Below are 27,286 nucleotides of genomic sequence, written 5' to 3' on the forward strand. Positions count from 1 at the left end.
AGGTATCTCCTCGTTGCTATTCATTCGGCTGTGAATACAAGCGCAGCATGTCACCTGGGGTTACAGTCATCCATACATGTGCTGAACTGTAGACATGCATATTGTCCATGAGCTCCTCCACCTGGCCCAAACTTCAATTCGCAATCATTGTTTTATAGACTTTAAGGATCTGTCAACTTTTGAAGGAATGCTGCCATCCAATAGGTGGCGCTGCAGAGGTATTGGTCAATCTGTATGGCCAAATTGCTCAGATGGGTGAATTCCAATGATGGTGGTTCAGTGCAAACATGGAACACAAGTAGTTGCTTGTCACTTAGTTTCAGGTTTCCAAAATGGTCCTTGGCTGAGCAAGTCATCTGGTGTAAAGCTAGTCGTCCGTGCAAACTCACAAGTCCTTCAACATGGAGTGTCCTCTCCTCCCACCCCTCTCCATATAGTATCTGGACTAGAATCGGAGGCATAGCTATAGGGGGTGCAGGGATTGCAGCTATATCGGGCCCGGAGACCCCAGCATCAGACACCAGTATTATAAACGGCACATGGTGGGTAAGGGGCCTGTTGGGGATGTTGCATCAGGGCCCAAATGCTTCTAGTTGCACCTCAGCTTCAAGCTACAGCACAGCAAGCAGTCTTAAACCTAGATCGACTGCCTGAAAGTCATGTTAAAAATTGACCAGTCATAGATCATGTGCAATTAAGTTCCTGCACTTGAAGGGGGTTTACTTGGCATACTTGTATGCCATCTCCACGTGTAGCTCTGATTTAGTAAGTATTGGGTATCTTCTCTGGGAGAATGTTGGCTGGGTGCGGACATCCATGGTCTTCAGCAGGCTCCATGTGGCTGTGCAGCCTCGACATCTGCTACGTCACTTGTGTCTTCTCTTGCGCTGCCTAATGTGTTTTGACAGTTGTGGCTGTCCATAAACAATTATTTGGGTTATTACAACTGGTCACCCCCTAGTATATCCCACCAAGGAAGCTTGGGCTGGGGGGCAATGAAAAAACAGCTGCATGCCGTATTGCACTGTGTATATGATTGACTGAACACATGCAGTAGATGGGTCGTCTTGGTTGACACTGGGTATTGGTGTTGCAGAATCGCCAAAGCTCCATCTATGTATACTGCAGCAGAATGTATCTGAATGTGTTCAATATTTAATGTACAGAAATGGTCTTTTTGCAACTGGATTCATTTTTTTTTCCTCCCTCATATAATCAAGATCAAGTGCAAATCGATAGCTCTCAATAAAACTAAGTTATTAATGGACTGAATCATTCATGGAACTTGGGTGTAGAAGGCTATACGGAAGTCTATGAAGACTGCTAACAGTGACCACATGTAAGTTTTTGGTGGTCCTCATCACTGCATTAGGGATGACTTCCAGTTTGGGGTTCCTTTTGATAAAGTTTTCTTGACTTTCATAACTCGTGACAATAGACTGCATTCATTTAGCAGAGCGAACTGTTATATTGATGGCATTCTCTGTTTTCTGAATGCTTCAGCCAAAAAAAGCCAATGCATGAACACGCCCAAAGTCAAAACTACTGTAGCTCTAAGCCATCTGCATCATGTGCAAGAAATACAACAACTTTCCATCTGTGGATGTTCTGTTCTCACAAATAGAACTTTTAGTCCATATTTTTAATTCGGTCATATGATGAACTGACAAAAGTGCAGTAGGCATGAGACTAGATTACAGAATAGGTCATGTACTGGTAAAGAGGAACCACTCCGGTCATGTGAACTCTCTATCTTCCCCCAAAACTTTTCCATTTATGGTACATGAGGAAGTGTAGCAGCTCCACTCTGTCTAGGAACTCTGGAGGGGGCATGCTGATTGGGTTGTAGGACTTGACAATCATAATTGAGTTGGTCATTTTTATTAGTCTTTTAAATTAGATTTCCCCTTGTGGTCAGTGAGATGTTTGAGGAACTTGTCAAGTTGCTCTCTTCCCTTAAATTCAGGCTTAACCAATACACATTTTATTGGCTCTTTTGGGTTGGTGTCACTTCAATGGCTGGAATATCGGATGTGGAACTTCTTTACTTGGTCAGATGTAGATTGCACATTGTGGCAGGCTTCATATGGTCACAATGCCGAGAACCCCTACAGTTCTGATAAACCATATGTGGATCATAATGGGGTTCTGAACAACAATGGGTCTAGATTTTGCAATTATGTGTATTGCACCCATGGTAAACCACCTTAGTTCATCAGTTCTTGGACAAATCTGTTACACATTATCTAGCTATCTTGGGGTTCTTTTGAACCCCTCATATGGATGGGCTGGGCTTGGTGGTTTCCAACTTCTGATTTAATGGCTTTCCCAAAGTGCCATGCTTCATGCAGCATATGGCCCATGTGTTTCCCACCGGCAGAGCTGCTCAGTTGCCATTTGGTGATACCGAGAAGTTGTAAAACTGCAGTTTACACCACAGCATTGGCTTCTTCTTGTAATTGGCTTTCTGTGGAGACTTCATCTGCAACCTGGGGAATTGTTGCACAGTAACGAGTCGTGTATTAACCTCAATGTGGGAACGACTGTTACAGGAAGTGTTATCTAATAACCTTGTCTGCTTTTGCTAGCTGAAAGCACAATTATGGAATTTAATGAAATTGCTCAGTTCAACATAACATTTTTAATGGCCTCATAGCTGCTGAAACTAATCAGTAGTAATGGAGGTCTGCAAGGTTATGATGCTAATTGTGTGTGACCACCTGGGGTGTATGCATCACACTTGTTGCACATTTCTTTCTTCTCACGCCTTGATAAGCAAGGATTGGGGCTTTAAAATGCATCATTTGCCAAAGTTGGTACAAAGTACCTTTTTAATATGTAGTCTAAAATTGGATCATCAACTACAAGATGCTCCAAACACTCATCCAGCATGAGCAACTGATAAAATTGGTGTCTTTGGACTCTGGCCTAATGGGCCTCTACACAAGGTGGTTTTTTTTTTTTTTTTTCTCCAGACCACTCATTCCTCCAAACCTTTCGCCCTACGACTGAGCCATCACTTGTTTGTCGCCTGACCAGTTTGTTTATACAAGCATGAAGATGCTCGCTGATCAGAAGTGCATCTCCTTGTGACCGGCCTATGGGAACTAACAATTGTATTGGCAATCATTTGTCTTCCATAAGCAGAGTCTCAGCCCATGTAATAAGAAAATGTAAGCTGATTGACATGTGTGTGAATTGGTGCTCGTTGCATTGGGCCAAAGTTTGACCAGTGTAAAGGCATCATTTTCAAAGCCACTCGCACTTATGGAGGACGAGGGTGTTCTACATACACTGAATATCTCCTTGGGCTTTCCGAATCGCACCAATACACTGTGGCATTCATTCAAGTATCGGAAGACAAAGTAAAGACTTCTTACGTTACTCCACTAACCCAAATTGACACCTTATAAAGTCTGGATTCGTGCTGCTTGCACCAAATTCTGACCACACATTCAGATATTTTTTCAAACTTTATTTTTTTTCTCCCCCCTCCACTGCTCAGTGATCCAATCTTCCAGCTTTTGCCCACTGGGGTCGCCTTCCTGGTTCTCGAACACCAATAGTGCTTTAACTGGTTGTCGGTTGTTAGAGGCCACCCATAAGGAATGATGAGCTGTGCGTCAAAACGCGTTAGTGCAGTCAAACTGCAGCCAGATGCAACACCGCTGCTCCAACTGCCTGTTCTTTGCATCCTGTTCCTTCTTGTTAAATGGTTTCCATTCACAGGATCAGTTTTTCTCGATTCCCTCCATTCTCTGTATACTTGTATCACTAGAAAACACCAAGGTGGGCAGTGAAATCCTGGCCTTGGCTAGTCTAAAGGCTCTTTTATGCGATTATAGCTCAAAATTCACTCAAAGGCCATCTTCTGAGTGTTAATTTTTGCATGTAAATGCACATGTCGTCTATCGCTGACTTTAGGTTCACATGAAGTCTTCATCCCTTAAGATAAGAGGAACAGACAGCATTGATAACAGCTGATAACATTCTTTAACAGCTGTTAACAGTCACTGGTGAGCAATAGCAAAGTATTTAGAGAACAGCAGGTGGTCTGTTTTCTAAATACATACAAATAAAGTACTAAAGGGCTGATTTAGCCCATTAGTACCTATGCAAAATGATTGCTCAAAACTGTCAGTTTCTGACAAATTTTTGATTGGTCATCTGTGTGTAAATGCACCCATAACACTGATGACCAGATCTTGTTGGAATCCACAAGATCTCTTGCTTTTCTATGGATACACACAAACTGATCCACTTGCTCACTTTATTTTATACTACACTCCAGGGGTTGCAGGTTTAAGCTTCAGTCGTGACAGGGTCAGGTTCTCTAATAAAGGGCCATTCTATGTATGTAAGTCTCCTATAGAGTGCCAGCAATATGGTTGTAGGTTATTGGTTACAAGGTGCAGGGGTGTAACTACCCCACAAAGTACTGGCTCCCCAATACTTTAAGGTCAGGCTATAACTTTCAAAAATAAACATGAGGTGTTGATATTTAGGGTAGCCAAAATATTCAGACCACTGCAACAGATCATCCCGCGTGAGCATACCCGGACCATGTCGTACCTAGTGCAAGGCCCGCAGGGTAGAGCATGACAGGGGCTGCTTTGTTTAAATCCTCGAGTCCTCCCTGGTGTAACGTTTCTACATCTTCTCCCCTCTGTTATGGGATAGTTAACCGATGACCTGAAAGATGCATTGTTGCATAACCCCGGCACATTCCTTTCCATGCAGGCAGAGCTTCATTGTTCAGTGTCTTGTATCCTTCCTCTGCCATGCTCAAGTTCGGCTAGATGAGCGTCTCGCCACTTAGTGAAGCGTGCAAGTTATGTCGGAAGGCCTAAAGTCTGGCATTCTTCTGCAATGGCTAAATTAACACGCAGATCAGTCATCCTCCCGGATTATAATGGATTAAGGGACCTTCCAGAGTTCATACTGTGTCCGAGATCCAGAGGGTGATAAGTGACTAAGAAAATGGGTTCTGCCCAGCGTTGGGCTTCGCTATAGTGGGTATTGGGTGCAGCTATAGAGCACGTCCAATATTAACCCTTCTCTGATCGATCCATAATTGTTGGACCTGCCCTGAGGCTGCTGCCAGTGATCAGAAATGTTGACTTGCGTCTCTTCCCGTCAATGTATTTATAGCTGTAAAGACTCTGAATAACCCCTATACGATGTCATGGAGCTAATGGAACGGTTAAAGGCAGGTTATGAATATTTAACACATTTTCAGCTACCTTTTAACTATCTGTAGGTTCTTTCTGTATCCACCTGCCAGCCCTGCGGGTCTGTGAGGCTCCGGTTGACGGATTCAGAGTGTTTTCGTAAAGACTTTTTACGTTCGCAATAGAGATGAGCGAACGTACTCATTAAGGGCGATTTCGCAATTGAGCATGGCTATTCAAGTACCTGGCTACTTGGGTGAAAAGATTCGTGGGGGGGGCGTGGTGGAGCGGGGGGGGGGGGGGGTAGCAGTGGGGAACAAAGAGCTCTCCCGCCCCTCCACTCCTCTGCAACCCCTGGTGCCCCCCAAATCTTTGCACCCGAGTAGTCAGGTACTCAAATAGCGAAGCTCGATTGCCAAATCGCCCTTAACGAGTACGTTCGCTCATCTCTAGTTGGCAAGGGAATCTGTCAAAGGATAGGGGTGGTTTAAGTTTTTTTTTTTTTTTTTTTTTTTTTTTTTTTTTTTTACTTCATCCTAATGACTCTAACTGATGTAAATGGATCTCTCCCTACCCCAACTCATTCACATGGATGTGAGTAATTCGGTCGATGAATGTGTAGCATATTTAAAAACCAAAAAGCATTAATTTCCTGTGTTTTGGGCTTTCTGCAGGCTTTTTGCGCACGTGACTATACATCTTATATATGCATCTAGAGCATAGACTGCCCATTGTCTTGACGCACCCGTATGCATGTTTCTTGCACATTCACAACATACTTGCACTGGCCCATTCACTTCTATTGCCTTATTCAGCTCTTAATATACTCCAAAATGGTTTTTGTTATATACAGATGTGAGAACCAATTGAAATCTCTGTATCCTGTTCACCCCATAATACATGGCATAAGTGTCAGTGTGGATGAACCCCTATCCAATTCCATCTCGAACTGCTTGGTTGTATAAGACTTATTTACACTTGGGCTATGGCTTCTGGCTTCCTTAATTATGGGGACCTGAAAACTGAATTCCCTGGGCAAACAGATCTGTTATGATGGCGACCAATGGACATCACTGACTAGAAGTCTGTTCGGTTTCCATCCAGCTGTCTGGCATTTTCTTGGTAATTGTCCAGGATTTCGCAGAACTTGTCAATGGAAGATCCAAACAAACTGACACTGAACAGCGTCAAATATCTAGTTACTATTAAAGGGAATGTAGAGCCTTTATATAGTTTGCAACCAGATAGCAAAGCCTTTCACATATTTATATTTAATTTTAAGTTCTATGAGACTATTTGGGCAGCCATATTGCCTTTGCTGCACAGATGTGATTTTACAACAACCTTAGCCATTCGTGTGATGGGCAGCTGACAACTGACGTCTGCCTGTTCTAGACTCCAGTGACCTATACCCAAATCACTCACATCTCACCACCTCCACCTTCCTGCACAACCACCTATGGTAGATTGGGTTCTGATCATGCCTGATGTGTGGGGAAAACTGTACAGAACGGGAAGGGTCAGACTACTAGATTTAGTGGTTGGTATGAAAAAGAAGTCTGGTATTTTTTCTGTTTCCCTACCATATAGTGACCTTGTTAAAGAGATGGTGGTTTTTTTATATCTATTTTTTCAAACTTCATACAATAAATCACTTGCTGATGACCCTCTCATACAGTCACTGACTTACATTTCCATTATCTCCTTGTATACCTCCCCTCCCTCCTCCTCGGAGTCTCATGTCTTGGTTGACAATCCTAGAATTATTCCATACTCCTGAAGATGTGCTCTAGCTCTCCTCTCCTACAGTACTGAGTGGTGATCTCCCGGTCTATCATGGTTGAGTAGTGAGCTTCCTCTTGCATTCATGGAAATCTATGATTATCAACCAAAACCTCTTTAAATGGTAAGTAATGTTGCTGGGTGTTCAGGCCAATTTTTGCTGAATCAAATGGATCATCCAATCTGATTATTTTAAAAATATGCTAAAATATTTCCTGTTTGTGCACAGAATAGAACTCAATGACTTCAATGGGTTTATTCACATTTGTGTATTTCGGCGTGCGCACTTCAGGCACACAAAATATTTTGATGCACCAAAGATCTGGGAAAGTCAGATCCACAAGGAGATGCTCGGAATATTGTGTAACTCTGCTGGTATAAACTTATCTGGAACTCGTCTAAACTGGCAACTACAATCAGCGTTTGTCCTGTACACAAAAAATGCCCTGTGGGCAGCCATGTACAGTACACAATACGTACACTAAAAAGGCTTGTTCATGGCACACGTTGCGCTAAAGCGTGCGCTCCTGTGAAGCCGGGTTAAGGCAGAACTTATATGGCTTGGTTATTGGCTGCCTTGATTGGTTTTTGGATCCCTTTTAATGATTTTAATCTCTTGACTGAGGCCGTAGTTCCTGTGCAATGGTGGCCCTCTTATACCAAACAAGAACCTCATGACTCTGGTCTGCCCCAGCAAGTTGGTGATGCCACCATGTACAGGCCAATCATCAACTTCTCACTTTGTAGTAGGTCTCTCCGCTGTGGACACTTCAGTTATTTACTTGTCTTGTTACCTTCTACAGTTTCCTGGCTGCCATGTTTGTTTGTGTACTTAATCTGATGAAAGGAGCCGTCGGTGGGATGTGATCTCCGCCTGATCAATGATGTGTGATGTGACTGGTTGTGTACCCTGCTGACCTGCTCAGTGCAGTGTGGAGGCCGCTCTCCCTCCTTCCTGAACTCTGGGGGAGGGGATCCAAACTTCTGAGACTCGGAAACCTTTTAATTCTACAATAAAGCAAAACTTGTGTAAGGTGTCCAGCCCTGATCAATGCAGAATTAGTGAGGACATACAATACATGGGATTTAAACTTTTTTTTTTTTTTCTTTTTTTCTTTTTTAATTTAAACTTTAAGTTTTGTTTACTGATCTTCTTACTATTTGCTTATTTTTGTCCCTGGCCCAGTTGAATGAACTGCATTATTCCCTTACTTGGAGCCAACCCATCTTTATTCTGATCGTGACTAAAATGCCAGAGTGACAGTGAAGACTGACATATAGGCAGAGTAATCTAGTAAGATGCTTTTTGTTAGTCTATTCTAGTTCTGTTCATAAATGAGCTAAGATGCAAATCTAGCGCAAAGTCCTGGCTGAAATATGGCAGCGTACTGCAATATTCTGTCTGGCATCACAACGGAAGCCTAACGGACCCAATTCTAGTCAGTGGGGTTTATCTGGCACCGGTCAGGCCAGTTAAGCACTGGGTCCAGCATGTTTGATCTAGTCTCTAGCTATGACAGATGATGCACATGGAGCGCAGCCTTTCCCTGCAGACTAGATGGATGCATTGTGTATATACTCTACTTTGATTTTTAGATGTAATTCTAATCTAGAATCCACTAAATAACCCTTTAAGTGCCACAAGCTGCACCATGTGACCCCAGTAATTCCTCTGCTGTTCTCTAAAACAATGACTTACATCTGCTAACAAGCAGAGATCTTGAAAGTGGAATTAAAATACAAAGTGTTACAAAATGGCAACAACTTTATAAGTGTGTCTTCATGTCTACAAGTTACTTAAATTCTATCATTCTGGACGATCTTGTTCTGTTCCGTAAAACAAAACAAAAACTGAACTGCCGTTTCATGTTTGGCGCTCTCTACATGGCAGCGAAGGGGTAGAGCTGAAGATCTGTAGCACTTGGCACTCGCTGGTGATCCACCCTGTCTCAGGGCTTCAGAGAGACACCAGATAAAACCCTTCATTGTTGCCCTGTTTGCGCTGTACTTGGCCTTTTGTCACATGTCTGCCCGCAGGGAAGTGGTCAGCAGTTCTTGGCTAGAAATCTGGATATAGATCAGACGTCTTCCACTTAGTAGGGAACACTGCGATGTACAGACTTCTCAGCCCCGGGCCGTGCCTTTAAAGAAAACACGTAGAGCAAGAAGATGTATAATCTATGGTGTGGCTTGTGCTAATACTACACAAGGGCTTATGAATGGGTTGTTGGGTGTTGCAATGCATCTTCAGTATATCTGCAGCGTAGTTGAATGTCGTCCTACTCTTGTTCCCTGACATTGTGTACCCCTTGATGCCTGAGCTGGTTTGAAGGGCTCCGCCACCCCCCTCATTTTACAGGCATTGGAAGCACCAATACACAAGATGGCCCCAAAAAATCACTTGAACTCAGGGGCGTAGCTAAAGGCTCATGGGCCAGGGTGCAAAAGTTTATCTTGGGGCCCCAACTTCTCAACACCTTAACATAGAGGTGTAACTTGAAGCTCCTGGGCCCAAATGCAAAACTTGCAACAGGGCCCCCAACTATAATGCTTCATTCATAGTACTGGGCTCCTTATAGGAGGAAGAGAGGCCTTATGGGCCCCCTAAGGCTCCAGGGCCTGGGTGCAACCGCATCCCCTATAGCTGCACCAGTGTTTGAACTATTGAGACTTGTCTGAAGTGACAGTAATACTGCCCCGATGGTCCATAGTGGTTCCAGTAGGAATAGTGATCACCTGTGTCACCACCAATAGTAGTAAGGGCCCTCACAGTAGAGCTTGGGCAGAAACCCTACTTGCATTGAACTCTTGAGTTGTTGTAAGCAGTTTGTAAACCCCCCCCCCCCCCCTGCCGATCTCTTCCAATGCAGAAATGAGGGTACCCAGCAGAGGTCAGGTGTCAAACAGTAGGGAGCTGCAGCTAGACGGTTCAATGCTTGTTGGGTTGCTGTCCATCCGGCTAGCAGTTGTTTTTTGCTGGCCATCAATATGGTCAGTTAAAAAGGAAAAAAAAAATGCTGGCTGGGTGTCAATCAACAGCTGCCCCTCCTGAGCTCCTGCAGGCTGCCACCTTAGACGGCGGTCTCTGGTCACTTCATGGAAGGGGCGCCCCAGTCTGTCATCCAGGTCAGGCTGGGATAGTCTGACTACATTAGGCTCCATCCACATGGATGGCTTATACTGCGGCTTTTAGGTGGGGGAAACTGCAGAATTTTTTGCCCCATGTGAATGCAGCCGTAGCCTTCCACAGAATAATAGGCAACAGAGCCTGGAGACTCCCCGCTACCTATGATCTCCATCTCACATGGCTCCACTTGGAGACATTTAGCAGTTCTATAAACTCCAGACACTTAAGATTACTGGCACTTTCATCATAAGACACAAGTAAAGCTCTGGGTGTTGGGTGACTCTCGGTCTCCTCTTCACTCATGCTTTGTGCAGAATAAACCATGTTCACACTTCAAAGTCATTGCTGTGGGCTAATTATCTCATTTGCCTTTTTTCTCCATGAGACAGATGGGTTAGAAAGCCTCCATATTGAATGCTTCGGGATCTTGTCATGCGCCGGTCACAAAGTCCTAGTTGTAGTCAGGAATTAATAACTTAAACCTAAAGCCACACTCGCATCACCGCCTGGCTTTAGTTTGGGATTTGATCTTCCTGTTCTGTTGGGAAAGCAGAATTCCTGCATGAAGACACCTTTTTGTAGAATGGAAGCGGGATAGACCCCATTGGTCAACTTCATTGTCCTGGACAACTTGGCACAGCATGCTGCACAACTTCGAGGATCTTATGCTGGCCCTGAACCGGACCTCCATCGTAGATGTTAAGGGGGCCTTGCTCAGTGCGGTTTGTTGGTACCCCATTCCATAGAATGACCCCAATAAGGCCCAGGATGTCTAAGAATGTATGGTGGCTAAACCACCAGTTTCAGATTTGCCTTGTGACTTTGTCTTACCACAGAGCTAAGACTCCAACTATATATTCAGCTAAGTGCAGCCCACTACAGGGACACCCCCAGGACACCATGGACTGATGATGCTTAATGAGGTGGTGAGAGGACTGAAAACTCATTACTTAAGGCACAAGTTTGACTAATGGATATCCTGAAGTGTCCTGTGTGGCTTGGACTGATGTGACCTTTACAAGAGGGGCCTTTCTGTGCTGGTCCCACAATGGCTTTATTTTGCAGAGAGCCCTCGAGGAGATTCTAGTTCTTGGCCTTGTGTATCTAAATGGAGGTGCTAACCTTTATAACTTCCATAGTACAGTTAGACTTTCACTTAAAGAGCTAGTATGGAAATGGTCTTAATATTTCCAGGAACTGACGTACACTTGTTAGTAGGTTATCTGGCTGTAATGGCTTTCACAGAACTGGATATGACTAATAGTTCGTTAAAGTCCTCCCCAGTATTTGTAGTGCAAACAGCAACTTCCTTTGTTCACACGGTTGTGTAAGTAATGGCTCCTAAGCCTCGGGCCATTGCACCCCATACACTGGCTTTATTGGATCAGCAATGAATCACTTTCAGGAAGTTTGTGGAGTTGGATAACTCATCCAGGTAGAAAATCCTTTGCGGCTTCCGGTGTCTCTGATCTGCTCATGGCAAGTGCTTGGTGGTCTTCCACAGCTTTTAGCCTAAAACATGGGGCTGAACGGCTATAAGTGCAGCCTATATAGTTGCACAAGGGTCCTGTGGACTTGAGGGCACGCTACGTTCTATAAGCATCTCCCTACTGTTCATTATGTTGCATTCAGTTGCTGGTGGATTGTTAGAGGGGTTTTATTGGAGGGCTACATTGTATGGTCAAAAATCATTACCCCCCCCCCCCCCCCCCCCTTCTTATTTTTCAGTAACATTTGTTGACTGCACGGCTAGAAAACCTAAATATGACGTCCGAGATTCCCGGTTTATGGTGCTTGCTGATGGCAGCCTGATTGCAAAACGCCACGTGAAGCTTCATGGCCAGGACCTCACGTTTCCGGTCAACACGTGGGATGCCCAGGGAACAAAATATTCCACAATGGTCACTATTAAAAGGCGGTCTAGAGAGGTAAATGTGTTGGGTGGTGAGCTTGTATGGACTACATACTAGTCAGTCTTGTGTGTTAACCTCTAATGTGTCTTGTTTTGTAGAAGGCTCACCGCAAAAGTAACCTACCTGTACTGACCTTTCCTGACAAGCAGAGCGGCCTAAGGAGAAGGAAGAGAGACTGGGTCATCCCACCTGTCCAAACATCTGAGAATGCCAGGGGCCCATTTCCCAAGAAGATGGTACAGGTAAGGATATTGCATTTTGAGTTTACGGATTACTACAGCTACTGTGTAGAGAGGATTACTGGGAGATTGCAGCTCTGCAGTATAATAAAATATATAATACAATGGAACATATATCTATTGTACAGTATGCAAATCAGGAAGATGGAACAATACCTCTGCAGCGCCACCTATTGGATGGCAGCATTCCTTCAAATCAATGTGTGACTCTTTAACAAGTCTGTAAAATGATTGGGAATAGGAAACCAAGTGAGAATCCATTACGGCTATTTCGGGGTGTTTGCCAATCAGTGTGCAGTAGGTTTTTGGCTTGGCTGGTGGGAGGCCTGTAACATGAGTCAACTCCCCTCTTGACCCACTATTATACAGCACTTACAATAACTTTGTCAATGGACAGTAAACCTCAAAATTATGATAAAATACTTGGCAGGTTTACAATGCTAATAGTTGGCTGTTTTTTATATAATTTCTATAACTTTTCTATAACTTTTCTAATTCCAGATTAAATCCAACAAAGGACCGAACATTTATTATAGCATTACCGGGCAAGGTGCCGATAGCCCTCCAGAGGGAATCTTCAGTATTGAGAGGGAGACTGGCTGGTTATTGGTGAATGCACCTTTGGACCGCGAACAATATGCATCATATACTGTAAGTATCAGCCGTTAATGCCACCTTGTAGAAAATGGTCCAGCAAGGATCTGTGCCCAAAAGCATCAGACCCCAGCCAAACCCATTGATCCTCTAATATGCTATTCTCCCATCATGGTAGATTAATAGACGTGGAGAAAATATAAGGTGTCCACAAGTCTGATCCTTATTGAGGATTAGCAGCTGTCAAATGTCTTGCAGTAACTTGAGGCCCATTTACGTGCAACGATATTGCTCCAAATTCGTTCAAACGAGCTATAATCGTTACATGTAAATGCTGCTGTCGTGCGCTTTTCGTCTGAATGATTTTAAATATCTCACAACAGACCACATGCGTTCGGCACAGGAGCCGGAGATTACATTGTTTTCTGCCGGTAGCCCCGACGAGAACAATGCTGCTGTGTGCAGAGCACAGCCTGTGTTTAATCACGCGCTGGGCTCTGCCTACAGCTCCAGAAGGCCCTTTTACATGCAAATGAAGATAATAGTGTTAATGGACTGTGTCCATTAACTTTTTATGCAAAAAGATTGCTAAAACTTTCAATCGTTTGAAAAATTACCTTTGCATGTAAATGGGCCTTAATTCCCTCCCTATTGAAATGTGTTCTTTTAAATTTCAAGCACTGCAGGCAGAATGATTTTTTTTTTTAGGACTAAAGGCCTATTTACATGCAAAGAATCTTTGAAACAATTGAATGGTTGACAGCTTTAGCGATCATTTTGCATAAAGTGGTAATGGACACGAATGGCAGAAAACAATGTAAACTCTAATGCCTGTGCAGTCCCTGTGAGATCTCTCCAGCTAAACAATAACTTAAGTTCTCCTTAAAATCGTTCAGCCGAAGTTAATGATGGCAGCGTTTACACGCAATGATTATTGCTCACATGCCATTGCTTGAACTAACTTTGAGCAATATTATCGTTGCGTGTAAATGGACCTTAAGATCTTCTTGAGACCATAGCAGACTTCACATGGCCTAATAGCCACTCCAGTTAATGGGATTGAGTTACTATGCCAGGCACAACCACTATACAATGTATGCACTGAAGTGGCCTTGGCACTCACCAGCCACCTCAATCAGCTGGTCAGTGGGGTTCCTAAGCAGCACGCACCCACAGACCTGTTGATACTTCCTCCATAAATCTTGGTATTGAGAGAACCCCTTAAAGACTTTTTTTTCTTTTCTCCTTTATATCCAATACAGCTCCTGTCTCATGCTGTATCTATTAGTGGTCAGCCCGTGGAGGAACCCATGGAGATCATCATCAGAGTTCTTGATCAGAACGATAACAGACCCAAGTTCATAGAAGAGGTGTTTAGAGGTTCTGTGAAGGAAGGTGTTCCACCAGGTGAGGCGGACTTCGCTGTCTGCAGACTTCTGTCTTCTGTGTGCTTCCATATTCGTTTCTCATTGGCTATAAATGTATCCAATCTCAGGAACGCCTGTAATGAACGTAACTGCAACAGATGACGATGACCCGGAGACGGCAAATGCCATAATTGGTTATTCCATTCTAAAGCAGGAGCCTGAAGACCCAGCAGCTGGACTCTTCACCATCAATAGCGTTACCGGTGTTATCAGTGTGATTGGCACCGGACTGGACCGGGAGGTGGGCATCTCTCCGTTGGGTACATGTGCAATCACTGATATTTGTCAGCTGGCTAATCCTGGTTTTGTATCTGTAGAAAGTACCGGAGTATATACTGACCCTACAGGCTGCTGACATGGAGGGCAACGGGCTTTCCTGCACTGGAAAGGCAATTATCCAAATCCTGGACACCAATGATAATGCCCCAGTTTTCAATCCTTTGAGGGTAAGTTCCTGTTGGTTGTAATGTATAGCGGTTGCCTAATTAAAAAGCTTGATTATGCTTATACAGAGGTTATATAAACCAAATCTAAAACTACTTTGTGGGTAACCTAAGGGGACCTGCTTATATTTTATGAGCAGTCCAATTAGTTTGGGTTTACATGGATAACTTTAAAGGGGTTGTCCCGCGCCGAAACGGTGACCTGAATCCCCGCGCTCCGGTGACTTCTTACTTACCGGTTGAAGATGGCCGCCGGATCTTCTCCCTCGGTGGACCGCAGGGCTTCTGTGCGGTCCATTGCCGATTCCAGCCTCCTGATTGGCTGGAATCGGCACGGGGCGGAGCTACATGGAGCCGGCATCCTGCACGAGCGGCCCCATTGAGAAAAGAAGACCCGGACTGCGCAAGCGTGGCTAATTTGGCCATTAGAACTTCTGTATGGCTCATAATTAATGCACAATGTACATTACAAAGTGCATTAATATGGCCATACAGAAGTGTATAGACCCACTTGCCGCGGGACAACCCCTTTAAATGTACCCTCATTTAAGTGCATTTACTTGGGATGTGATGGATGCCTCGTTACAATGTAACATTCTGAAGAATTTTAAAGGAGTGTCTAGAAATGCACCACAATTGACACAATCTGTCAGTATAACTTTTAAAGACCTGCTTCTCAGCGTCTCTAGTTGCAGGCTTTGTGCTGGATCTGCAGTGCTTTCAAATGGCATTTAAGTTTGAGGGAGCTTCACATCCAAAATTCTGCAACATATACAAAGCACATAGTGGTGAAAAAGGACTAGTTATCCCTTATTTAAAAAGGGGATAACTAGCTTAGTGGATTACTTTGCTGGAGCTCCCATAGACTATGGGTACAAAGTTTCCTTGAACTAATGGGGCCTAGAGCACACTGCTGCACATTATTTCATTGAACTGGTAGAAGTGATCAACCATTTCTGGTAGTTCTACTGAAACGAATGGAGCTGTGGTGCATGTGTCATCGCTCTACTTCTGTGGGGACCTTTGAGATCCCACTGATCAGATCCTGTGGATAAGTGATGCCTTCTATTGGGATATCTCCCCCCCCCCCCCCCCCCCCCTTAAGGGGGTTAAAAGGGCCCAAACCTTGGGCTAGGTTGTCAATATCTGATCAGCAGGGGCCCTGAAGACCAACTCTTGGCACAGCGCCATACATTTTGTAGCGGTTTTGTCGGCTAGAAGTGCCTCAATCCTCACCTTACCTTTTGCATCAGGGCCCCTGAGCCTTTAGTTACGCCCCTGTCTATAACCCATTCTAAGGATTGGTTATCAATATTGGAGTCCCAGAAAGCCCCTTTAAGCACAGATGATGACTCCATGTAGGAGTTGCAGATTGTGGTGTTGTATTTCATCTGGTTCCCATTCTTGTGCCTAGAATTTCCTAATACACAGTTGTGACTTCTTTACAGTATGAAGCCCTTGTGCCAGAAAACGAAGTTGGCTTTGAAGTTAAGAGATTGACGGTAACGGATGACGACGAGATGAATTCTCCCGCGTGGCGTGCTGTTTACAAGATAAAGGGAAATGAAGGAGGCTTTTTCTCGATTACCACAGACCCAAACACAAATGAAGGAGTCCTGACTACTGCCAAGGTTGGTGCCAGCACTCCCCTATAGCTCTGCTAGGCTTCTGTGATAAGACTCATTGTTTGAGAAATGTAACCCAAAACAGTGAGTTGTTTGGAGTCTTAGTTAATCGCCTGCCTTAACCCTTAAGTGACGAGCCTATCTTGTGCCTTAAGGACCAACCTACATTCAGCCTCGCATTGCAAGAATCATAACTTGTTACCATAGCTGTATGAGAGCTTGTTGCACGAAATTGGTACTAGCGTGAGGTACATGTGACTGTTGGATTGCTTTTTGCATTTCTTTGGGAGACTAACAAGAGAAACTTTAGCATTACTTTTTCAAATTACTTAGTGTTCACCATGCAGGATAAATGACACAATATTCTCCTTGTCCTGCGTTCTTTTTTTGCCCCAGACGGGCACTTGAAGATGCAATCATTTGATCACTATGGTAGTGCACTGCAATATTTATGCAGTGTATTCCACTAGCCCTATGCTTGCAGCTTATTTGGCACTGCGTAAGGCAGGGTCTAATAGTGTGAGTTATATGACCGCTATTGAGGCTTTTGTCAGGCTTACGGCTGCCATGGGAGCCCATCGGTGCCTTGCAGTCATGCTGTGGGGTGTCGATGGGTGATAGATGGAGCTCCTCCCCCTGTAATCTGATTACATTCTGCAGCTGTTATAGATTGTGGCATGTAAAGGGTTAAATTGCAAGGATCTGAGATTTCTCTGCTACTGGCTGTTGGAGCAGGAGCCTGGCTGTCGGCGAACTGTCAGCCAATTCCCGACGTTACAAAGCTGTATGTGCAGCTTGAAAACCCACTAATGGGGTCAGTAAAAAGGTGAGTTGGCGATGATGAGAAGGCAAGGTTTTTTTTCTGTAGTGAAGAACACAGTTGCATAGTTTGTATCGTCTGACTCCCACCTGACCTTGCGCTACTCTCCCAGCTGATTAAAGTAAAATAAGTTTGTGACCTAGCCAAGAGTGGTGTTATCTCTGAGAACGCTGCCCCTAGTGGACAAAGTGACTCCATGCACTGTACACAAGCTACACTTTCACAGAACCCTTATGTCTGCTTGTGGTTAGCTGATTGCATTAGGTTATCGGCTATTTCTGGCAGGATGAGCAGCTGACTTGACTCTCAATACTTCTAATCCGTCAAGATAATTTAGTCTTGTGTTCTGGAACTGCTGAAGTTTATGCAAAGTTGCAATATTGTGTATGGAAATTTTATTATTGTGGTCACATTTAAAGAATGCTCCAAGGGACTTGTAATCTTATCACTGACCTCCGATAGGAAAAGGGCCAAAATGAAGGCAGGAAAGGAAATTCAAGTGTGCAAAGACAACAAGCCTCTTAAAGGAATAGTCCAATAAAACTGAAACTGGTATACGTGCAGAGAAATGTTTGCCATTGGGTGGGGGTGAAGAATAAGTCATGCCCATTTTGGGTCTGACACTAGGTGTGGATAAATATATAGTATCATTTTTTCCCAATTTGAGACCCTCAACTCCTGTTTAATGACACTGATACATCTTTCAATGGAAGCAAACTCTATGCTCTGCACAACATCAAAAGTCAAGTTCCTGCCATACACTATCTCATCACAATATGCATGATGGGCCACACTCCCTCCTTCTAACTCAATGGTGAATATGGTTCTCCGCCCAAATATTGTTCAAAAATGACTTTGCACACTAATAGACTGGTAGACACGAAAACAAAGCATACAAAATGCTTTTCTGTCTTCATTAGCAGCTATTTTGTCTGATATTCCCCTAGTGATGAGGGCAGAATAACTCGATGGGCCTCAATTAGCAGAATTGTCTTAACTGTAAGACAGTCCTAGTTGCCTAGTAAATCACAGCACAGCTTTCACTTTTTTACCTCAGCAGCTTGAGAAATAAAGGCCTGGGCTGTTGGTTATGGGCAATGAGGACGGTCTTTCGGTCTTGCCAAATGCAGTCTCTCTCCCCCCCCCCCCCCCCCCCTCCCCCCATTGATTTGTAAATGTATCATTAAACACGTAGTAGACGTGTCACAAGCTATGTATTGGTGCAAATTGGGTGCTTAGGATCAGCCACCAGTAGTAAAGTGGGGTCAGTCACCCATGGACCCCGCCAATCTGCTATTCGGCAGACAAATGCCACCAAGCCTGACCACTACAACGGCCATCTGCTTCCTGCAGAAATCTGTGTGAGCACATTGGCCTAGAGTCAGTGGGAAACCCAAGTAACGGATCCATTCCTTCTTGGTTTGTCCGGAGGATGGGCCATCAATGGGTTACAACTAGACAACTCCTTATGGTGGAACAGACAGGCTTTCCTTCATGTTAAGACACTAACCGTATTTGTAGTACAAATAACATACTTACGAAGGATTAGGCTAATATGAGTGACTTTAAATATTGTCAGCCACCTCATATGGGGGTAAATACATGGCCTGGTTGCCCCACTTGAGTACCCAGCAGTTCAGTTGGGCCAACCCTATCTACACATGTTGGACAACTGATCATATAATGCAGTCCAGCCTCCCATGTTAAGTGACTGTATAAGGTAACTCACCTGGAAGATAAATGCATAAGGAGCTCATGGCTTCTTGTGTTGAGCAGGTTCTGTAAAATCGCCATCTTCTAGTAGTCAGGTTTTACCTTCTAACTTGTCTCCTTCTGACAGGGTTTGGATTTTGAGACCAGAAAGCAGTTTATACTGCAAATCACGGTGGAGAATGAAGAACGTTTTGCCGTCATACTGCCAACCTCAACTGCTACGGTGACTGTCACCGTGGAGGATGTGAATGAGGCTCCAGTCTTCATCCCACAGATCAGTGTGGTTGAGGTGTCGGAGGACTTGCAACGTGGCCAGAAGATCACTGGTGTGGTGGCTCAGGATCCTGACAAGCAGCAGAACCAAAAGCTCAGGTAGGCCAGACTGTGGACAACATGAAGTGTTACTAATTGGTTAGAAGTGACGAGCTCTGGTTCTAGTCATGATTACTTGTCTAAACTTTGAGTTCTGAGATTATATAAAACAGGGGTCCCCAACTCAAGTCCTCAGGGACCACCAACAGGTTATGGTTTCAGGATAGTCTATGGTAAGAACACCTGTGGCAATGTCCGAGGCACCGACAATTACAATCACCTGTGTAACTGAGGAAATCCTGAAAACATGACCTGTTGGTGGTCCCTGAGGACTGGAGTTGGGGAACAATGATCTAAAAGGCTTGCTTTCCAAAAATGGCATTCTTGGGTAGGATGTGCCTGTTATTACACCCCACAATCACTTGAGTGGGTTCAAATACAAAATGCTGCCCCAGAACAGAAGCTACAACTTGGTCTATATAGTATGTCCCCTTATAGACATGTGGCATGGAAAGCTGGCTCTGTGTTCCTATATTGACTTCCGTCTTATCATTCAGGTACAGAATTGGTAATGACCCTGCCCAGTGGGTCTCTGTAAATGAGGACACTGGCATCGTTACCGGAAATGGCAACCTGGATAGAGAGTCTGAATTCGTCAAGAACAACAATTACACGATCATTGTGATGGTGGTTGATGACGGTAAGTGCGAGTTTGTGTCCCGGTGGAAAATCCAGCACTCCAAAAAAATAGACTCATGACTGAGTCCGACATGGCGCGCCCCCCCCCCCAAAGACCCCATGCTCGTCTCTCTGGATCTGCCATGCATGGTGCAGCCCACAGTGGGCAGAGACACGTAATTGCGCGATACTTCCGCTCTGCTCACAGCAGAAGTATCATGTGACGAACGGCTTCCATTGACTACAAAGGAAGCCAGCCGCATGTTTTCATTCACACTGCGTAATTCCACAGTAGAATTCCGCACCGTGAACCTTGAGCTGTTGGGTTCAATAGAACCTAATGGTAGCAGGATGACGCCATGGATTTCTGCCACATTTCACGCAACAGAATCTGTCCATGGGTATTGGCCCTTAAGGTGATGCGCTTTAAATAACCCTCAACCCAAAGCCGTGTAATGTGCTCCAAACCTGTTACGCGTATATCCATAAATATGTGAATCAACATTTGTCTGAATGTCACATCCCCCAAAAATATATACAAAGACAAAATAAACGTAACTTGTAATTGTGTGGGCAGTTTATTATAAATTTGTTTACTTGAGCTAGACTTCTTCTTTTATTCACTGCTACAAATGTCTCTCCAGGAATTCCATCGGCTACTGGCACCGGTACCCTTGTGCTGCAACTACTTGATGTCAACGATAATGGTCCTGTCCCCAGCCCTCGGGCCTTCACCATATGCAGCCGGAACCCTGAGCCATATGAGTTCACAATCTCTGATGCTGACCTTCCTCCAAACACCTACCCTTATGCTGTGGAGCTCACTCATGGCTCTGAAGTCACCTGGACTGCTGAGCTAAAGGGAACGAGTAAGTGGATGGAGTCTTGGTGTAACTACTTCTGAGTAGTACCTGCACCATCTGAAGCTCCTCCTGGGGTTTGCCTGAACTTAAACTGAATACCGCTAGTGTTATTACAGCTGCATGAAAGCAACTTTACTGAGTGATCTATACAATATGAGTAGAACAGACTTTGACATAACTTTTCTCTGTTCCCAGATTCACTGTTTCTCCAACCCAAAGAAGAGCTGAAGGCTGGAGACTACAGTCTGTACGTCCGCTTGTTTGATGCTCAGAAGAGGGCTCAGGTCACTGTTGTCAATGCTACCGTGTGCAACTGTGAAGGCAATACCGTCTCTTGTCAAGAGACTCGCGTTGCTGGTTTTGATCTGCCGCTTATTCTGGTCATTCTGGGATCCATTTTGGCTCTTCTAAGTAAGTTCAGCTTAAAGGTTTTACTGCTTCCTCCTCCACTCAAAACTACCAATGTCTTAGCCAAGGCCTTGTATAATCAAACTATCTTAAGGCTTTGTTTGGCCCACCAAGAATCAAGTGTATAGCAATTTAGCACTTGGCTGTATATTCACCAGTCAAAAAAAAACATTGAGGGTTGACTGGCTATGGTTGGTCTCTCCTAACTGCCCATTTAAGCTGTTTGTAGTGGACTGGTCTGTCACAAAGTTTTGAGTGACTTCATTAACTTTTTAACTTATCACTTACAGTCCTCATCCTGCTGCTATTGCTGTTCTTGAGAAGGAAGAAGGTAGTAAAGGAACCTCTGCTGCTTCCAGAGGATGAGACGAGGGACAATATCTTCTATTATGGTGAAGAGGGAGGAGGAGAGGAAGATCAGGTAATATAAAGTCCATTTCTCCCTTCTCTCCTCTCTTCTCCCTTCCTTCCCTAGAGTTGAGCTAAGTTTCTCCTATTTTTAGGATTATGACCTGAGTCAGCTCCACCGTGGACTGGATGCCCGACCTGATGTTATGAGGAACGATGTGGTCCCCACCCTAATGCCCGCTCCACAGTACAGACCCCGACCTTCAAACCCTGATGAAATTGGGAACTTTATTGACGAGGTATGTTCTCAAAAGGAAGAAGGCTCCAGAGGGTAACAAGTGAAGGGTTCTAGCAGCGCCTTAATGGAAATGCAGGTTGCAGAGAGATGTTGGTTCTACTTGCTTAGGGTTAAATTGCCTAGTCGTCAATTTCCTGAGTGGACATTAGTGAGCTTCCATGGCTGCTTATAACGGGAAGCTGCTTAATGGATTCTCGAGCTCATTAAAAGCAGAAATTGCCTCTAAACAAGCTGACGGAACATTCCCGGCCTGATGTCCTGGAGGGCTGGGCTATTTTTATAGTTTGCTACTAAATCTGCTGGATTGATATAAAAAAAATATGTATTTTAGAACTAGACTTAATCTTGTGTATTCCTTCCCCTTCTAGAACCTCCATGCAGCAGATAATGACCCCACTGCTCCACCATACGACTCCCTCCTTGTCTTTGACTATGAAGGTAGCGGGTCAGAAGCAGCTTCTCTTAGCTCCATAAACTCTTCTAGCTCGGATGCAGACCAGGATTACGACTGTCTCAACCAGTGGGGTCCGCGCTTCCGGAAACTAGCAGATATGTACGGAGGAGATGAAGACTAACTTGTTGAAGTAGATGGTCTGATACTGTGTCCAATCCAGAACTTCAACCGCAACACCTTAAACACTGGTCAATTAAAATTGTGGAGCTTTTTTGCTTTTCTAGAAAGATCTGAATATCCACCTTGTATTGTGCCTTGAACTACTACTCGCATGTTTTTGCGCCTTTTTTGTTTTTCTGGCTCTTGTGCTTGACAATCTACATGCATTATCAAACCAAAGTTTTTCCTAGAATGTCTATCAAGCTGTATTGCTTACAAACTGGGGGGAAAACCGGTATTGGTGCCTGAAACGGTACTCAAAAACTAGAATGTGCCTTCGTAATACGGCTTGGTTGTGCCTTCCTTCGGACGCTTTGGATGATGCAGTACTTGGTCACGGATGCCTTGTTTGAATTGGACCCTACTACGCTTTAAAGTAGCACCAATGATCTCTATCCCATCTCCTTCACTTTAACCATTGACTCTTGGATTCTGGCCACATGGGAATAAAAATGTAGAATGCCGGATTACAAAGACTTTCACCGCAGCACAAGTTGACTTCTGGGCATACTCTGGAGGGTCTGTGGAAGACCTAAACCACCTGATGGGTATAGTCGCTAGAAGAGCTCATGCGGAAACATTTTAGCACCAGAGACCCCTTAGTATCTCGTGTCTTCTGATCTGCCATTTATCTTGGTGCAGTAGATCTTTGATTTATTTTCTTCTTGAAGATCTGCCCTCTTGTGCCTTTTTTTTTTCCTTTTTCACAGTTTGGGTGATTTGCTGCAGGTTTTTATATAATTTTTCAATTGTGTTCTATTTATAGGAATAAATTGTTTTCTAACTTGTGTTAAACTTGCAAGAAAAGATTTGATGTAAAATACCCAAATACATTTTATTAAACATGCCTGTGTTTTTAATCTGCTGTGTATAGGTTTCTGTGAGATAGGCCAGCAAGGTGGGATTGCAGATCTTGAAAGGAGTTCATCTCTGGTCATGTGGGAGAAAGGTGTGAACTACTTAATCTTCCTGATGGCCCTTTTATATGGGCCGACAGTGTTTTAAACCAGTGTTTCTCAACGCCAATCCTCATTCCTTCCCCATCCCTCTAACAGGTTAGGTTTCAGGGTTTCCTCAGTGTTGCGCAGGTGGTGTCACTGTCAGTGCCTCAGACATTGCCACAGGTGGTGTTACTATAGGACAGTGATGGTGAACCTTCTAGAGACCGAGTGCCCAAACTGCAACCCAAAACGCACTTTATCGCAAAGTGCTAACATGTCAGGGGGCGGGGCTTATCACTACGTATGCTTTTACTCCCGTCGTTCTAAAAAAGAACAGGGCCGCTTCAAAATGGACGGTGCAGATTTTGACTGCTTTTTAGTGGCGGAAATACTGCAGAATGTCGTCAGCTGAAATGACTGGAAAATTCTGCAGCATTTCTGCATCCAAAACAGTCAAAATCTGCACGCTGCCTAGTTTGAAACAGTCCTGCCCATTTCCGCCATATGTAAACATCCCCCAGCGTACTAGCGACAAACCACAGCGGCCCCAGTGTGTGCTGTAGCTGCTCCGTGTCCTGCTCTCCAGCCTCTGCCGCCGCTCCCTCCAGCCTCTACTCAGTCCGCCTCTGCTCCGTTCGCTGCCGACGCTTCCCCCTGCTAAGGCCACACAAGCCCCAGCCTATTAGAAGCTGAGGGCTTTACAACAAGTAGAACACCTGTAGTATTTCTCCACTCCTAACTTCCGGTGGTGACATAATACAAGAATACCGGGGAGCTGCGGCCCCTGCCAGTATTCACAAGTGGTGAGCGGCCAATGGCAGCGCGTGCCAGCAGGGAGGGCTCTGCATGCTGCCTCTGGCACTCGTGCCATAGGTTTGCTACCACTGCTATAGAATATCCTGAAAACATGGCCTGTTTGGGGGGCGCTGAGGACTGGAGTTGAGAACGCTGGTTTAAACAACTGCAAGAGCACTGACGTCACTGCGAAGGTCGTCGACGCTCGTTCATAGTGTTTACACTGGAAGACTTATTGCAGGATCACGGGCTGCTCGCTCAGCACTTTACCTAATGTGAAGCGCTGAGTTGGGAGCATTTACACAAACGGGAAGCCAGCGATGGGCTTTTCAGTGACTGAGAATCAGTAATGACAAGTGAGCAAATTTTTTAATTTTTTTTAAACTTGCATGTAACTTGTGTTTTGTTTTTTTTTAATTTTGAGAGCTAAGTATATGGCCCTTTAGGGCTCACTCACATGGTCATGTTCATTCCCCATAGCCTACATTAATGTGTAGTATGCATGTATAATGCTCTTTCACACTTGTAATACGCATATGATAAAACAATGAGTGGCCTAAAACAAATCATGGGTCTCTTAGCACTGCGTAATTATTTAATACACCTGTGAGTGAGCTTGGGCGGCTCATGCAGTGTTGTGGGGCTTTACGCGGTTTTTAGTGCATACATCAGATGTTGTATTGGGTTTCTATGATCTATCTGGTAGCTTGCTGTGTATCGCTCATAGTATGGAGGTGCAGGCTCACTGAGGCTTGGGATAGTGTTCAAGACTACCACAGCAGTAGATGGATTAGGCTAAACTCGCACATAGTGAAAATGTGGTAGATTACTATATTAGCCATGTGGGTGAGACGGCAGCAAATCGCATCCCCATGTAGTGGAAGTTGACCCATAGTTCATTTTTTTGATTAATTCCACAACATGGTTTTGTTTCCCCATAATGGGAAGTCAATTCACACCAGTTGTGGCAGAACCCTGAAAAATCCAAGTACAGACCTCCATCAGTTTTTCCTCCTGTCCATCACGCCAATCCATGTGAGCCTACTATTAAGGATATGTTCAGAGGTTATGGAAATGCTGTAGGAAATCTTCAGCATTTTACAGTACTACCCTGGTTCCTGAAAATAAGACCCTGATTTATTGGGAGTTTTGGGGAGGCTTGAAATAGAAGCCCTAGCTGCATTACATAAAAATAATTTTAAAAATGCATTATTTAGTAGGCTCAGTCTACATCCCTCCTGCTGCTCTTTCCCTGGCCGCCCACAGAAGATCACATCCTGGTTGTGGGATTCAGAAATCCTGCCTCCAGGAAGTGATGGCTCTGGTTGGCTGAGCAGCACTCAATCAATGCAGCACTCAATGAGCCAATGCGATGGCTGTGATTGGTACATCCAGTGCTGCATTGATTGGCTGAGCAGCGCTCAAGAACTAATCGCAGCCATCGCATTGTAGAAGTAGAATTTATGAATTGGCTGAGAGGCAGCATTTATTGGCCAATTCATAAATCCCACCTCCACAATGTGATGGCTGTGATTGGCTGAGTAGCACTCAAGAACCAATCACACTGTGGAGGTTGGATTTATGAATTGGGCCAATAAATGCTGCCACTCAGCCAATTCATAAAGCCTACTTCTACAATGCAATGGCTGTGATTGGCTGAGCAGCGCTTGAGAACCAATCAATGCAGCGCTGGATAAACTAATCCCAGCCATCACATTGGTTCATCGAGCGCTGCATTGATTAGTGCTTGAGTGCTGTTCAGCCAATCAAAGCGATCTGCTTACTTGTTACGGGATTCATAAATCTCACCTCTAGGAATAATCTGTGGGGTTGCCGAGGACTGCAGGAAGCCTGTCAGAGGTCCTGAGCAGCAGGAGGGATGTGGACTGAGCCTGCTAGGTAAGTATAATAAGACATAGTGCCTCTTTTGTGGCAAAATTAATATAAGACGGTGTCTTATTTTCAAGGAAGCTCAGTAGTAGAGATCTCCAAAAACCGGATCCACAATGCAGCAAAAATTCAGTGTAAACTGACCTGCGCTGATCACTGATTGGGACTAGAAGCCATAATGACCAATAAAGGTTTATTAAAGAGTTATCCACTCAAAGTATTAGTGACCTAGCATTGGGATAGACCACTAGATTGACAGGGCTCTGTTACCCAGGACCCTTGCCAATAAGCTGTTTGAGGTCAGTAGGAAGCACAGTCAACTAGGCTGGCAAATGGCTCTGTTCCCACTGCAGTGGCCAGGGCTGGTATTACAGGCAGAATTTCCATAGAAGTAAATGAGAACTTCGCGTGTAATACCATTCCTGGACACTGCAGTGGGAACAGAGCTGTCTGCTTTCTGCGGAAATCAGCTCAGTGGTTAGCTGATGAGTAGGGGACTCGGGCAACAGACTCGTGCTGATCTGTAGTGTTCAGTGGGCAACCAATTTAAATATTGTCAGAGTACACACATTCTGGTTTTATTCAGCGGGAACCAGGAAGTTTTTTTTTTGTTTTTTTTCCATCTCCTAAGAATAAGTTACTGTATTTGCTTCTGGTTGTATCTTCATAACAAGGTTCCTAGAAGTGATTATAACAAATATTCAGACTAGGGGAATCTTATTTTCTTGCTGTTCTGACACACTGCTACATCACAGTTGGCTCACTCAAGAAGTCTAGAGCAGGGTCAATGATGGGCAAAGTTGCCCTTGCATATTTGGTATAGGTTGGGTAAACTACCAAACTTTTTTTTGCCTTCAGGATCAGCCAAGTAATGTGTATGAGGGTCACCAGCCTCTCCCCCTGCTGGCTGGCAGGTATATAGGCACTGGGTATGTTGGCTTTTACATTGTCTGGGCCTTTATTCCTATGGAAGATGAGCTGGAGGGATAGTTGTCAGCCGAACGGGTCAAATTCACCATGGCTACCTTTTTATCTACAACAGACTTGTAAAGAAATGTAATAGTGGGCTATATAATTATATCTTAAGGTCAGGCTCACCTGTTGTAAATGTTTGCCAAGTGTTCCACCAACCCATTCTACCATCTCAAAGCAGAAGCTATTTTTTTTTAAAATAGCTACCATGAAATTAGCGGATACCGGTGTGATCACAGTGTAGGTGGCATAGCTTTATCTCTGCCACTAGGTGGCTCTGTTCTGTTACCTTGTAGGTATGTGGTTACACCTCC

The 27,286-nt window shown here is 44.4% G+C and overlaps 1 protein-coding gene across 1 annotated transcript in view; it reads left to right on the forward strand.

The window, feature by feature from the left end:
- LOC136582742 (blastomere cadherin-like) overlaps positions 1–23,234 on the forward strand; it is a 30,401-nt gene extending 7,167 nt beyond the window's left edge. Inside the window, exons 3-16 of the mRNA XM_066583974.1 lie at positions 11,809–12,008; positions 12,092–12,235; positions 12,734–12,883; positions 14,089–14,233; positions 14,322–14,494; positions 14,571–14,699; positions 16,145–16,327; positions 18,982–19,226; positions 19,724–19,866; positions 20,489–20,713; positions 20,903–21,118; positions 21,406–21,536; positions 21,619–21,762; positions 22,130–23,234. Coding sequence (XP_066440071.1) covers positions 11,809–12,008; positions 12,092–12,235; positions 12,734–12,883; positions 14,089–14,233; positions 14,322–14,494; positions 14,571–14,699; positions 16,145–16,327; positions 18,982–19,226; positions 19,724–19,866; positions 20,489–20,713; positions 20,903–21,118; positions 21,406–21,536; positions 21,619–21,762; positions 22,130–22,336 — 2,435 coding nt within the window. The 3' untranslated portion in view covers positions 22,337–23,234. The remainder of the gene's footprint in view (positions 1–11,808; positions 12,009–12,091; positions 12,236–12,733; positions 12,884–14,088; positions 14,234–14,321; positions 14,495–14,570; positions 14,700–16,144; positions 16,328–18,981; positions 19,227–19,723; positions 19,867–20,488; positions 20,714–20,902; positions 21,119–21,405; positions 21,537–21,618; positions 21,763–22,129) is intronic.
- The last annotated feature ends 4,052 nt before the right edge of the window (positions 23,235–27,286 follow it).

The sequence above is a fragment of the Eleutherodactylus coqui genome, chromosome 11 (assembly GCF_035609145.1).
Source record: "Eleutherodactylus coqui strain aEleCoq1 chromosome 11, aEleCoq1.hap1, whole genome shotgun sequence".
In the NCBI taxonomy this organism is placed as follows: domain Eukaryota; kingdom Metazoa; phylum Chordata; class Amphibia; order Anura; family Eleutherodactylidae; genus Eleutherodactylus; species Eleutherodactylus coqui.